At 37.0% G+C, this 16,458-nt stretch overlaps 1 protein-coding gene across 1 annotated transcript; it reads left to right on the top strand.

Annotated features, from left to right (window-relative positions):
• Nucleotides 1-300: 300 nt before the first annotated feature.
• LOC128653149 (sigma intracellular receptor 2) lies at nt 301-9,049 on the top strand. Its single transcript, XM_053706266.1, has 3 exons — nt 301-504; nt 3,121-3,265; nt 7,994-9,049. The coding sequence occupies exons 1-3, from the start codon at nt 385-387 to the stop codon at nt 8,242-8,244; spliced, it is 516 nt and encodes a 171-aa protein (XP_053562241.1). The 5' UTR covers nt 301-384; the 3' UTR covers nt 8,245-9,049.
• The last annotated feature ends 7,409 nt before the right edge of the window (nt 9,050-16,458 follow it).

The raw sequence follows: 16,458 nt of genomic DNA on the forward strand, positions 1-16,458 counted from the left end.
CGCAATTTTAAAAGCTTTTAAAGTCATGCGAAAAATTTGACTTAGATGAAGTTCACGGTTCAGTAGAACTATTGGTCAAAATTACCTAAAATATATATTTTCAAAAATAATATCTGTTAATTTGACCACCAGCTCTTTTTCAAGTGACCATTACACATAAAAAATTACACGGCACGCCATAAAAAACCGAACAGAATTAACGCTTTGCCCTTAATATACGAATATGCCCGGACAAAAGATGGCTACTGGAGGTTTCGGTACATTAAGCACTATGCACTGGGGCGGTGGGTGTGCGTTGTGAGGAGCAGGGTTGTAACCTGGCAGTCGTCTCCTATTCCTTGCCACACGTCTATTCTTCTGCTGCTGTGTGTGTTCCCATTTGCCATGGCCTCTCTAACTCGTCTGCTTGAATGGATCTTTTTCCTGTACTTCTTCTCCCACATCCCCATCACACTACTGGTAGATCTGCAAGCTATCCTGCCAGCCAGACTCTACCCACAGGAGGTTAGTGATCGGTTTTACGTTTGTTAATATTTTGCAGACCTGTAATGACGATTTCAGTGTATTCTGATTTCATATCCGGATTTAAAAGCATATTCCAAAACCAAAGTTAAATGTGAAAATATTATTATTGTTTTTTTTTTTTTTTTTTTTTTTAGCTATGAAACATCAGATATCATCATTATATCTCTGTTTGAAATAATGTCACTAGACCTGACCCACAACTTTGGTAAAGCTTCTGCAGTTTTTCCCCCCAAGCACATACCTGCAAATGTAAATATTGTAGGGAAGGGACACAATTAGTTTGCCTTTATGGTATAAGATTGACATTGCCAGAAGTGATTGAATAAACAATCTCTATCTGTCACTCTACTTGTTCATCAATTTGTAGTGTACTTCAGAGATATGATTTATTTAATAGATGGGGTGTGCATAAATGTTTCCATATAATGTTTGCAAAAGATCAAGATCAAGAGTTGAGTATAATAGTATAATTTTTAAGCACACTTATAATTTTATGCTGTTAACAACACTGTTTTTATGGTTCTTGTAAGATATATGAAGACTAATGACAATTTTTGTGCTACTCTTGAATATTTTGTAAACATTGTAAAATACCTTTTTTTTTTTTTTTTTTAGTGACAATGACATTGTGTCAAAATGACAGTTTTTCTCTGTTAGACTGTCAAAATACATTTGATTTATGATTTTTAGGTTAGTAAATCCAATGTTTTTCCATAGTCTTTATGTGAAATTTCCATGTAGACAGAGGGTGAGCAGCTATCCAGTGGTCATACCAGAGATTCCTTTTGGCAATTGTTTAACTATTTAAGAATGACTCCTATGGTCTACTGTAATGCACATGTAAATACACTAACAGGTTAAAAAGAATATGACCTCATGTTGGGAAAAAGGTCTCTCAAAGTCCCTTATTGCTCGACAAATCTGTTTAAAAGTTAGCAGCCAGACAGTATTATTTGTATATAGATATATGAATATTAACCCAAAAACGTAGGAGCCAGGGGTAGAATTCTATTCTATAATAAAAATTCTAGGATAATTTTTATTATAAATTAATCAAAATGCACATTTGTTTTATTAATACTGACTTCAGAACAATGTATCTGAATGGACAAGGATGCACCTATCCAAGAGAGCATACTGAGGTACACTCTTGACCATTATATGTATAACCTTTTTACAAACACTGCTGCCAGATATTGCTCAAAACATGTGCACACTCCTGAGCCTACCTCATAATCTGCTCTTAAAAAGGAGCAAAACTTTAATAAGTAAATACAATTTGACAAGTGCAATAAAGGACAAACTATTTATTTCAACTGTTCAGCTCTGTGAATTAATGATATTTTTTTCTTTCTTATTTCACATCCACATGTGCTCTATATGGTGTTCATTTTCATCCTGTGTAAACTTCATCTTGATTCCATGGGATATTTAATACTTTACTGTAACCCTTATCTATAACAAGAATGATGCCATTTGGGTTCAGAATTCCATTTACTAATCAAATACTGTTATGAGCCAAAGTGTTTGTACAGTTGTAAAAGGTAAAAAGGTTATGGAGACCTTTACAAAAAAATAATCATTTGTTCAAAGTCCACATTAGATATAAAAGGTGAGCTGACTCAGCACGTCATATCAAGTGACCTCTTACCTACCAATAAAGGGACATTGTACATGAATATGAAAGAGCAGTAAATATATATTTATGTGTGTGTGTTTGTGGCAAGATTTATTAATTTGCGAGTGGACAGGATTCACAAGTTGTGAACCTGTCCGCACTAGATCGCAAATTGTGAGGTGGGTGTGTTCCCCATATTTATCATTGCTCAAGGGAACGCTCGTGCAATGCCGCCCCCCCTACCCTCATGCAACCAATTGTGTGAAAGTAGGGCTTGTCCATCAATCACCTTGGTCGAATGAATACAGGGTGATTTTCATCCGCCAACTCCAATTTGGCGCAGAGAGTTTCTGAAGCAGCGGTTTAACCCGCTGCTTTATAAATATCAGTTGCAGGCTGAAATGAGCACACCTGCAGTACATACATTTCAGTTTTAAACAACGAAAAGCTGCAATCCATTTTGAAATACCCTCATTAAAGGAACTTTGTACTCATTACATTGTTTAAAACAGGGCTCGACAAACCCAGGAGCCTGGTAGCCACTGGCTCCTAGAATTTTACCTCTGGCTCCTAACTTTTTGGGTTATTCTCCATATGTCTATATACAAATCCAACGGTCTGGCTCCGAAATTATCTTACTGGCTCCTAATTTTTAAACACATTTGTCAAGCACTGGTTTAAAATGTTTTTGCTTGGGAAAAAATATGTTAAGCAATATTTGGACAGGCTTTGTTCTGAATAAACCAACCTTTTAATATCAGGCTTACAGAGACCTGTATTACAAAAACAAAAAACTAGATGAAACAAAGAAATACAATACTTTAATGTCCCTTTAAGATAGAACAAGGAAATAAAATTGCGTAGGATGTCTCTTTAATTCCAGTTAACTTTTTCTATGTGTCACAAGCCAGAGTAGCATCCTTCATATAAAACATAATGAATTTGCATTAATAAACATATTGTGTTTTCACCTCCAGTTGCTTGATTTGATGAAATGGTACGTTGTCAACTTCAAAGACCATCTCATGATGAACCCACCTGCTTGGTTCATGAGCTTTGTGTATAGTGAAGCGATCCTGCAACTTCCTTTCTTCCCAGTGGCTTCATATGCATTTTTTAAAGGTCGGTTACTGATACTAATTGAGCTGATCAAACACTCTCACAAACTGCTTTCTTAGTTTATATTCAAACACCTAAAGGACTATTTAATACAGTAGAGATGTATAATCAATACACGCTCAATAAAAAGACTATGCCGTAACTCATTTTTATTTTAAAGACCATTAAATGTAGAATTGCCTAATCAACAAATGCACAAGACAATGCAGAAGCACTTACCTCTTTCTTTTGGTACTTTCATGAATGCAAATTTATATCCAGATAGGAGCATACATGTGTCTTGAACACTGTATGCCAGTTAAAGGGACAGTATACACTAGAATTTTTATTGTTTAAAAAGATAGATAATCCCTTTATTTACCATGCCTCAGTTTTGCATAACCAGCACGGTTATATTAATATACTTTTTACCTCCGTAATTACCTTGTATCTAAGCTTCTGCCCACTTATTTCATTTTTTTTTTTTTTAAAAGAGTTGCATTTTAGCCAATCAGTGCTGACTCCTAGGTAATTCCACGGGCGTGAGCACAATGTTATCTATATGGTACACATGAATTAGCACCCTCTAGTTGTGAAAACTGCCAAAATGCATTCAGATAAGAGGCGGCTTTCAAGGGCTAAGAAATTAGTATATGAGCCTACCTAGGTTTAGCTTTAAACTAAGAATACCAAGAGAACAAAGCTAAATTGATAAGAGTACATTGGAAAGTTGTTTAAAATGACATACCCTATCTGAATCATGAAAGTTTATTTTTGACTAGACTGTCCCTTTAAAAACAAGGTGATGCATGCAGTTTTCAAGATGTGCACTTCCTTCAGCAGATTTAGTTATGCTCTTATGGAAAGAATGCTTTTTTTTTTTTTTTTTTTTTTTATATATATACTCTTTTGAATAATGACAGATTAATTTTGTGTTTACACGTCCCTTTAAGTTATTTGGTAATCACTATTAAAGGGGCACTAACCATTTGTTATTGCATCCAAAAGAGCTTATATTAAAATGTGTTACTTTTTGTTTGGGAAAGACCAAAACACAACATTGTCTACCCGAGCGTAATCTTCTGAATGCATTGTGCACAAACATGCCGTCCATATTGGTTTTAAAATCAGTTTTAAAAAGGAGCATAGAAATAAAATGTTTTAATATGTTGCATTATTGCACTATTGCTTGTTTATTCCAGACAGCTCCAGGACAGCTGAACACATCTGGTGAGCCAATCACAAGAGACATATATGTGTAGCCACCAATCGCTAGCTAGCTCCCAGTTGTACAGTGCCGCTCCTGCACATACCTAGGATTACAATGCAACACAATAAATTTGATAATAGACGTACATTAAAATGTCAATTAAAAGGACATGAAACCCACAATTATTCTTCAGTAATTCAAATAGAGGGTACAAATAAAAAAAAATATCAAATGTATTTTGTTCTGTTGGTATACATTGTTTAAAATGAAGCAGGTAGACTCAGGAGCATATATATGTCTGGAGCACTATATGGCAGCAATTACAGTTTGATCACTAGATGGCAGCATGATTTGCACAATGTTATAACATTATTATGGCAGCAGTTACACATTTTGAGCACTAGATAGCAGCAGGATTTGCACAATGTAAGAATATTGTTTTGGCAGCAGTTACACATTTTGAGCACTAGATGGCAGCAGGATTTGCACAATGTAATAACATTGTTATGGCAGCAGTTACACATTTTGAGCACTAGATGGCAGCAGGATTAGCACAATGTAATAACATTGTTATGGCAGCAGTTGCACATTTTGAGCACTAGATGGCAGCAGGATTAGCACAATGTAATAACATTGTTAAGGCAGCAGTTATACAGTTTGAGCACTAGATAGCAGCAGGATTAGCACAATGTAATAACATTGTTATGGCAGCAGTTACACATTTTGAGCACTAGATGGCAGCAGGATTAGCACAATGTAATAACATTGTTATGGCAGCAGTTACACAGTTTGAGCACTAGATGGCAGCAGGATTAGCATAATCATTGATAATAAACTTACATTGGAAAGTTATTTAGAATTTTACGCTTTATCTGAATCATGAATGACATTTTTGATTCAAATAGGGAGTGTAATTTTAAACAACTTTCCAATTTACTTTTATCGCCAATTTTGCTTTGTTCTTTTGGTATTCTTAGTTGAAAGCTAAACCTAGGAAATTCATATGCTAATTTCTTAGACATTGAAGGCCGCCTCTAATCTAAATGCATTTTGACAGTTTTTTACCACTAGAGGGTGTTAGTTCATGTGTTTCATATAGATAACATTGAGCTCATGCACCTGAATTACTGAGGAGTGAGCACTGATTGGCTAAAATGCAAGTCTCTCAAAAGAACTGAAATAAGGGGGCAGTTTGCAGAGGCTTAGATACAAAATAATCAGAGGTAACAAGTGTATTGATATAACTGTGTTGGTTATGCAAAACTGGGGAATGGATAATTAAGGGATTATCTACCTTTTTAAACAAAAATTCTGGTGTTGACTGTCCCTTAAAAAATTTAAAGGGACATTAAACTATTGAGTATAGTTACTACTCACCAAGCTATTGTTTTCCTTCTGTGCCTGCAGCTGTCTTCAAAGTCATCCTGTTATTTTAACACCTTACAAGCTCTGCACCTTCACACTGGGTGCGACCATCTTGCCGCTTATATTAGTTATGTGACTTTAAAACTGTGCAAAAAACTTCACAAATGTAACACTTCTGCTGTCTATGATGTGAGCTATCCTGAAGTGAAAGGCACAGCTGTCAAAAGCCAATAACACCACAATGCGCAAGCTACAAAATGGCGCCCAGTGTAAAATGCAGAGCTTTACCAGCTGGATTCTGTAATGAGTGCACTTTAAAGAGAGCTGCAGGTACAGGAGGTACAAAATAACACAATGAGTAGGAATGATCCTACTGTAGTTGTACCCAACAGTTTATTTTTTTGTGATTCAGACAGAGCATATACAGTTTATTTAGTTTTTTGTGATTCAGACAGAGCATATACAGGTTTTTTATTTATTTTTTTGTGATTCAGACAGAGCATATACCGTTTTTATTTAGTTTTTTTGTGTGATTCAGACAGAGCATATACAGTTTTATTTAGTTTTTTGTGATTCAGACAGAGCATATACAGTTTATTTATTTTTGTGTGATTCAGACAGAGCATATACAGTTTTATTTTATTTTTTGTGATTTAAACAGAGCATATACAGTTTATTTATTTTTTTGTGATTCAGACAGTGCATATCCAGTTTATTTAGTTTTTTTGTGATTCAGACAGAGCATATCCAGTTTATTTATTTTTTTGTGATTCAGACAGAGCATATACAGTTTATTTAGTTTTTTGTGATTCAGACAGAGCATATACATTTTATTTAGTTTTTTGTGATTTAGACAGAGCATATACAGTTTATTTATTTTTTTGTGATTCAGACAGTGCATATCCAGTTTATTTAGTTTTTTTGTGATTCAGACAGAGCATATCCAGTTTATTTATTTATTTTTTTGTGATTCAGACAGAGCATATACAGTTTTAGTTTTTTGTGATTCAGACAGAGCATATACAGTTTATTTAGGTTTTTGTGATTCAGACAGAGCATATACAGTTTTATTTAGTTTTTTTTGTGATTCAGACAGAGCATATACCGTTTATTTAGGTTTTTGTGATTCAGACAGAGCATATACAGTTTATTTAGTTTTTTTGTGATTCAGACAGAGCATATCCAGTTTATTTAGTTTTTTGTGATTCAGACAAAGCATATACAGCTTTATTTCGTTTTTTTTTATTCAGAGCATATCCAGTTTTATTTAGTTTTTTGTGATTCAGACAGAGCATATGCAGTTTTATTTAGTTTTTTGTGTGATTCAGACAGAGCATATACAGTTTTATTTAGTTTTTTGTGATTCAGACAAAGCATATACAGCTTTATTTAGTTTTTTTGTGATTCAGACAGAGCATATACAGTTTTATTTAGTTTTTTTGTGATTCAGACAAAGCATATACAGCTTTATTTAGTTTTTTTGTGATTCAGACAGGGCATATGCAGTTTTTTTTGGTTTTTTTTTGTGATTCAGACAGAGCATATACAGTTTTTTATTTAGTTTTTTGTGATTCAGACAGAGCATATACAGTTTTTTATTTAGTTTTTTGTGATTTAGACAGAGCATATACAGTTTTTATAAAGTTTCTAATTTACTTCTATCTAATTTGCTTTGTTCCCATATAATTCTTTGTTGAAGAAATACCTAGGTAGTTGTCAGGTGCTCTACATGGCAGGAACTAGTGCTGCCATCTAGTGTTTTTGCAAATGGATAACATTCTTGCAAACCTGCTGCCATATAGTACTCCAGAAACATGCATGGTCCTGTGCTTCATTCTTTTGGTGTGTTTTATTAAAGAAGCGGCAATGCACTCCTGGGAGCTAGCTGAACACATTTGTAAGCCAATGAAAATGGACATACAAGTTCAGCCACCAATCATCAGCAGATAGCTGCAAGCTCCTGAGCCTATCTAGATATGTTTTTAAACCAAAGATAACCAAGAAAATTAAGCAAATTAGATAATAGAAGTAAATTGGAAAGTTGTTTAAAATTGTATTCTCTATCTGAATCATGAAAGAAAAATGTTTGGGTTTCATGTCCCTTTTAAAGAGCTAATATTCATCTAAATCTGTACTGAAAATTAATGTTACCTTCTCTTTCTATGTTTGATCTGTAGGTGGCTGTAAATGGATCAGGATTCCTGCCATAGTTTATTCAGCGCACGTAGCGACCACAGTCATTGCAATTATTGCACATGTTCTCTTCGGGGACTTTCCCAAATCAGACCAATTAGAGCCCCTTACCCAGAAGGACCGGCTCACTTTGGTGTCTGTATATGCTCCATACCTTGTCATCCCTTTGCTTCTCCTTGTTACCATGCTGTTCAGCCCACGATACCGACAAGAGGAAAAACGCAAAAGGAGATAAAAGGCTTAATGATAGTTATAAAAATATAGTATAAAATAGCAGAGCCAGATCCCATTTCTCTGAGAATGGCAAGAAACGCATAAATCACAAAAGCCTTAGATTCAACATGGGAGCTAATTTTAATTACATTTCATGAAATTGAGCTATCAAATACTGTGAAAAGAGGAAATTCATCTGAACCATTGTGAATATTAAAAATATATACACATACATACATACACACACACACACACACACACACACACACACACACACACACACACACACACACACACTATTAACTGTTTATGTTGGCGTGAGACACAAAGTTAATAATGTAATCCTTATTGATTTTGCTCTTATTTAATATTCTAAGTTTAGTACATAGTACTGGTGATACCGATTTATTGGGGACACTAAAAAACAGGTTATGAAATAGACAGACCATGTATAGGTTTTGTTAAATACAACAGCACTCATTCATTTTACATTTTAAAAGAAAAAAAAAGTAAGAAATACCAGAAAGTTTTGTGAAAATGTAGGAAGTGATTTCACGCATTGCATGAATGGGACCCAAAAGATAAATGTTTTGGTTTTAATTAGCCGTAAAAATAATCACCACTTAACTGACTACATTTCCATAGTAACCAACAAACCTGTGGTCAACATTTTTTTTTTCCCAAAGCTACCTTATAGTTTTATAAAGATTTTTACATTTCTAGACATATAGTTTGGCCATTTTTATACCTCATGTCACAGTTTTTCTGTTAAATGTATACATCATTTTATCTTTTGATTGTCTAACAGAATAAATATTTTTCAGATATGTGTGAGTCTTTATTAACATGGGTGTTTCAGAAGAAATGTTTTTTGGATTTATAAGTGAAAGGCCATATCCTGGTGATGCTAGCAGCTAAGTGTTTAATATTGCAATGTTTGGCAGATCTGATCAATTAAAAATTAAACACTGTAGGGGGGCGGAGCGAGGCCAAGCTGGAAATGGCCGCAAAAGACTGAAGCTCTGAGCAGGTTAGACGAACCTTAGCCAAAAAAGAAGAGTCGGACTCCATAATAAAGGACCACTTTATGGTATATCACCTATCTACACTTGGGGGATAGGCAGATGCAAGAAAAACTCCGATGTAAAAACCGGGAGGCGTAATGCAAAGCGAAAACGCTGTGTAGGCCCAAGCCCTGACAGCCTGTAAAACCGGAGGGGCGCAGATTTGCAAGTTTCTCAGAGAGATGAAGAGTTGCATGGTTCACATTTTTAAGAGCTCTGGAGACCAAACATAAGCAACAGGTATGAATCACATTTGTTCAAAACAGTAAGCAAGGTGAAAAAGGTGCTTAAAAATCTCAACGCTGCAAATTATATGACGACCCACGTGGCACATGATAACACCGGCACTTTCAAATCCCCCATAACAGTTACTTACCTCACATATGGACTATAAAACATAAGATGTGACGAACCTATCTTCCTACCCATATATAAGCATTACTAATCAGAAATAGGCCACTGGGGATGGCCCCAAAAAGGCTCAATAAGCAGACCAAACCGAGCAAAGTATTAAAAAATCAAACACTCTCACCAGTGCCTGTAAGCAACTTTTTTCAACCTCAAGAACATTCCCATAGGGAAGCAGACAAAACTACAATGGAGATGCAGCCTAGTTCCTTGTCGGTGGCGATATCAAAAGAATATGCAGACCAGCTAAAAATGGACATTGCCAAGCTGCCTACCAAGGCTGACTTTGACGGTCTAAAAGACTTAATACAATCTGAATTGTCTTCCATGAAACATGACATAAAGGAGATAGGAAACAGGATAGAGTCCATAGAAGAAGCCCAAGATTCCACAGATAAAATAGTGGACTCATTAACAACTCACGCAAGAGAGCAAGAAGCCTATATGGAAGCTATGGATGACAAATTAGAAGACCTTGACAACAGGGGACGTAGAAACAACCTGAGGGTAAGGGGAGCACCAGAATCCATTACCCCAGCAGAAATACCGGAATACCTACAAGGGCTGTTTAAGCACTTACAGAATGACCAACAGGCTCCTGACATGGAGCTGGACAGGGCACACAGAGCCCTTCGGCCCCCTCCACCACCGAATGCACCCCCACGAGATATCATTCTGAGGTTTTTGAGGTACACAGATAAGGAGAAGATATGGCTTCAGGCTCGACAACTGAGACAAATAACATATTTAGATCACCACCTACAAATATTTCTGGACCTTAGCCCCATAACAGTGCAGAAAAGAAAAGAGGTCCGCTTTATAACTAAAATACTACAGGAAAAGAATGTGAGATATAAATGGGGATATCCCTTCTGCCTACATGTGCAACATGAAGGAAGATCAGTGTCATATAGATCACCCAAAGACCTAGAGGACCTATCTAAACTACTGGACATCTCTTTTAGTCCACCAACCACAGCTGAAGAAAGGTCAAGATTGCCAACTGCTGCAGCTTCTTTCAGCAAGCAGATGAACCAAAAGCCGACCTGGTCAAAGGTTATAACGAAGAAAAGGAAGGAGAAAAGACCAAAGCCCTCTACATCGTCCAGCAGCGATCCAGGATGATTAACAGGACAATGAATTTGTGGGTGAGATAATTCTATATTGAACTTAGAGAAAAATCACATAGGACATTAAAATGTTAAGTGAAGCAAGTCATATGGACATTGTTCAACGAAAGAGAAAAGTTAACACTTGGGTTAAGTTTGTAAGGTACCCAGTTCTGATAACCAGATCTGGTAAATGGTTTATCAAATCGTTACTAAAGCATGTATATAGAGTTAAATTAAGTTTGGTTCTGTCATGATACTATGGACTCTGAAGAGACCCCTAGAAATGTTAGAAAGGTTTTAAATGGATAAGCTTTTCACCCCTTCTCTTCCCCCCCCTCCCCATAGAAATGTTTATATTGGCAAGAGGAGTCAACCAGCAATCCCCCCTAGCTGGGATTTATAGCACAAGATAGATTGTGCTCAGATTGTAATGTTTGAATTGTTTGAAATGTTTATGTTACACAAAGTGAATGCAGTTCTTTGTTTTATTGCCTTAAAAGTCTTAAGCTACTGTTTTAAAGATGCCACAGGTCAGGAGCAAATGCATGGGCGACATGATTGCCTTGAATGGAAACACTACACAATTAGGGAACAAGATAAATTCCAAGTGTTAAGCAAGGTTATATTTAAACTTCTTAATGAGTCAGATGACAGAAAACACGCAGAATAGCCTTAACATCCTAACGGCAAATGCAAAAGGCCTCAATAGCCCACACAAAAGAAGCGTAGTGCTAAAAGACATAAAAGAGAAAAGGGGGGACATAGTGTTTCTACAGGAAACGCATTTTGTAAAAGGCAGGGAACCTAAGACATTTAAATTTAAATATGGTGAAACGTTCTATGCATCCAATTCTACCAAAACAAATGGGGTGGGAATCCTAATCAAAAGAAATATACCCTTCCAGCAGATCAAGGTGCATAGGGACAGGGAAGGGAGATACTTGATTGTCATAGGTAAGCTATTTAATACAGTGGTGACCATGGTCTGCACGTATGCCCCCAACACTAGACAAGATGCATACTTTAAACATTTAACTAACTTACTATTAGAAGTGTCAAAAGGTACCCTAATTCTTGGAGGGGACTTTAATCTTACACTCGACCCCTATGTGGACAATTCCAACCACACTTCATCTGTCCCCAACAAAATAATTAACACAACACGACAGTGTCTAAAGGACCTCACAGTTCACGATGCATGGAGAGTGAAGTATCCAGACGCAAGAAATTACACTTTTTATTCACACCCCCATGCCCGATACTCTCGCATTGACTACATCATGCTAGACGTAGCCAGCTTAGCTAGGGTAAAGGAACTCACCATTTACCCCAGAACATGGTCGGACCATTCGATGGTAGGCTGCACTATATACTGGCCCCTAATGAATAAAATCTCACACACATGGAGAATAGATGACAATTTAATTAGGGACCCAGTCTACACATTCAAAATAGAAAAAACATTAACTGAATACTTTACACTGAACCAAGCCTCCACATCAGATAACAGGCTCTTGTGGGAAGCTCACAAATCAGTGGTCAGAGGCGAATTAATAAGCATGAAAGCTCACAAAATAAAGGAAGAAAGAATTTATCTACACAATACCCTTACTAGGCTTTCAGAGCTAGAAAAACAACACAAATATAACACTAACGATCATACATTACTGAAAGCAATAGAGGATTGTAGAGCCACGATACAAACCATTATAGATAAGGAGTGTAAGCAACACGCAATAAAATTGAGGCAAACATATTTTGAAGGTAACAACAAGAGCAGCTCACTATTCGCCAGAAAACTCAAAAGGAAAATTAATAAAACATATATTTTACAGACAAAAGACATCAAGGGGAAAGATGTATACACGACTACCCAAATAGCTGAGGCATTCAGAACATATTATGAACAACTATACAACATTAGTAAAGCTGGGGAATATCCACCACAATTGAAAAAAAGCTCACTGACACAGGAATACCTAGAGAAACTAAAGTTCCCCACACTGAGTCAGGAACAGATAGATTCACTGGATAGTCCGTTCTCTTATGAGGAAATCAAGATAGTAATAAAAGACCTCCCTACGGGGAAGGCCCCAGGACCAGACGGTTACTCAAACAGCTACTACAAACAATACAAGGACATTTTAATACCACAACTATTAGACTTGTTTAACAGCATCAGTGAGGAGAACCCATTCCTAGACACTAACCTGGAAGCCCATATAGTGGTCTTGCCTAAACCAGGCAAACCTCCAGACAGGGTGGAGAATTTCAGGCCCATTTCACTATTGAACTCGGACCTCAAAATATATGCAAAAATTCTAGCCAACCGTTTAAATCAGGTATTGCCCCAGCTTATTAAGAATGATCAAGTAGGTTTCATACAAAACAGAGAGGCCAAGGATAACACAGTTAGGGCAATACATCTCCTAGAATACACCCAGCAACAGAAATTGCCCCTGGCCCTGGTCTCAACAGACGCGGAGAAAGCGTTCGACCGCGTCTGTTGGACATTCCTCAGGGCCACATTACAAAAATTCCAACTGGGAAAAACCACCATATCAAGGATTTTCGCCCTTTACCATTCCCCGTCAGCTAGGGTCAGAGTCAATGGCCACTTGTCTAATCCATTCAGTATATCAAATGGGACCCGCCAGGGTTGCCCCCTATCCCCATTGCTGTTTGCCTGCATAGTGGAAGCCCTGGCCTTGGCAGTTAGAGACAAACCCTCAATCCAGGGACTAGAAATAGCGGGTTCTACCCACAAGATCTTATTATATGCTGATGATATTTTATTTTTCCTTACCAATCCCGCAACCTCTATACCCTCCCTTTGTGAGGAACTAGACAATTTCCAAAAAATATCCAATTTTCTCATCAATAAATCTAAGTCAGAGATGCTTTTGCTAAACCATGATCCCCCGCAATCCCAAAATATTTGTCAGATATGTCCATTCAAAAAAAGAGGGAACTCCCTAAAATACCTAGGCATATACTTAGCCCCAACAACTGAAGAAATGTTTCAACTAAACTATGTCCCCATCCAACAACAGATCATAGCAGATCTCTCAGCTTGGAGATCAAAGAATGTATCCTGGTTAGGGAGAATCACAATCCTAAAAATGAATGTCCTTCCAAGGTTATTATATATCTTCCAAACCCTGCCCATCCCCACACCCAAGAACTTCACCAATTCACTACAATCCAAACTATTAGCATATGTATGGGAAAATAGGCCAGCAAGGATCAATAAGCAACTAATGTGTATGCCAACTAAAAGAGGTGGATTGGGGGTCCCTGACTTGGAAAAGTACCGTACGGGAATATTCCTGCAAAGGATCATTGATTGGTACACGAACTTCACAACTAAGGCTTGGGTAGCATTGGAGCATGATATTGCAAATAAGACACACCTGGGGTCCCTCTGCTGGCTACCGCCAAAACAGACCTCTTTAGAACATCACCCTAACTCTATCATAGCAGAGACATTCCGGGTCTGGAACCATATTCTAATATCATACCCGAATATATCCTCAAGAACCTCCCCGCTAACACCCCTTACAAATAACACAGACTTTATACCGGGGCTGAATTTCCCCAGCAAAACCCTATCCAACAAGAGAAGAACCTTAGCGGCATATCAGTTAGGTAATGAGCATAAATTTTATAACCTAGAAGAGTTAGCAACAGAGGGAATTGACCTCTCAAAAAATTGGTTACTATTACGCCAATGCCAATCATATATAACAAAACACCCTGATCGAAGGAATTTAGTGAGGCCCATGACGGCATTTGAATCACTATGTAGAACAGACACCCCACATAAAAAGACACTAGCTATTTCTCATGCACTACTACAAATCCCACCTCATGGCTACACCCCGTATTACATAGACAGGTGGAATACAGAACTGAACCTAGACATGACACTAAGAGAGGTCTCAGAGATTTTCACGAATGTAACTAAGGTCTCCTCCTCCAGCCGGCTAATTGAACTAAATTTAAAGATAATCCAAAGATGGTACTACACACCGGCTAGGATACATAAACTCTATAGGACGGCAAGTGATACATGCTGGAGGTGTGAAAATGGCAGGGGGAACATGGCACACATCTGGTGGGATTGTACTATGATAAAGGAAGTGTGGGAAAAAGTGGCAAGGGAGACTTCAGAAATGGTGGGGGTTACGATCCCACCAGATCCTCGCATCTGGCTATTTAATATTATTCCAAGAAAAACACAAACACAAGTGAAAAAACTACTCTTTATGGCAAGTAATGGCATGAAGACATTACTTGCAAGGCACTGGAAACAAAAATACACCCCCACAGTTGCTGACTGGATCCACACTTTCCAACACATCTTACAATTAGAGGAATATGCATACATTAAATCGAGGACAGAGGTGTCATACGGCTTAATGAAGATCATGTGGGACACATATATAGCAAATAAATTTCATAATTAGCATACGCGAACTAAGTTGTGTTTATGCTTTATTAGGAGATTGATATAGGACCTAAGGCTCCTGACAACTGTGGCAACAGAACGTTTCTAGATACTTTTTGTTAGACGCATTTCACTGCATAACTGTAAAATGTAAAAGAAAATGTTAAACGGTTTGTTGCAATTCCTTTTTTGACCTCTGTATTGTACGAATTTTATTTGACAATAAAACTGTTTATACAAAAAAAAAAAAAAAAAAAAAAAAAAATTAAACACTGTAAGATTATAATATACAATGTTAATTTATGTGTAGTAGAAAACCTTTGCAATATACTTTATTGTGTCCCGTTTTTAAAAAAAAATGTAATTCTGCAAGTTGAGGCCTAGCCAATTCCTGTTAAGTGCAGGCTCCAAACTTACCACAGTCATTGGTTGCACACGCTACTGACCCATTTATAACTGTCCCTAATTGGCCTCGAAAGTGAAGAAAACCATGGTTACAGTATCGAGAAACCAATTGCTTTATATCTAAACAACTAAAATAACCTGGGGAAAATACATGTGCACATTTATTATATTTTTGCTTTGAAAACATAATTGTATATGTCACTCATTTAGTATTTAATGTCCCTTTTAGACCGTTTCAGCTTTCACATTATCTGCTGCTTGATAGCTGATGACTGAACTGGTGTCATAAAGCCTGTCCTACCAAAAAACATGTAGAACAGGACAAGCAGCTAATGTAGTTTTTCTAATTCTACGTCACACATGTTTTATATTTGCTGCTCTTGTATGTACTTCAGACCTTCAATAATACGGTGATCACTTCAAATGGATAAAATATCACAGGATTTTTTTTCCCCAAGTGTTTTCAGTACATATCAGGTCAGTGGCGGACCTATAAAAAAGGTATCTCAATGGTGCATCAGCATACCCATGGATGCAAGCACACACACACATACGCTCATATGGATATACACCCCTGTTAAAATGGCAGGTTTCTGTGGTGTAAAAGTGTGCACACCCTCTTATAACTGGGGATGTATCTGTGTTAAGAATTAAGCAATCACATTCAAAATCATGTTAAATAGGACACACCTGCCATCCTTTAAAGTTCCTCTGATTAACCCCAAATAAAGTTCAGCTGTTCTAGTAGGTCTTTCCTGACAGTTTGTTAGTCGCATCCTACAGCAAAAGCCATGGTC

Source organism: Bombina bombina, chromosome 3 (genome assembly GCF_027579735.1).
Source record: "Bombina bombina isolate aBomBom1 chromosome 3, aBomBom1.pri, whole genome shotgun sequence".
Classification (NCBI taxonomy): domain Eukaryota; kingdom Metazoa; phylum Chordata; class Amphibia; order Anura; family Bombinatoridae; genus Bombina; species Bombina bombina.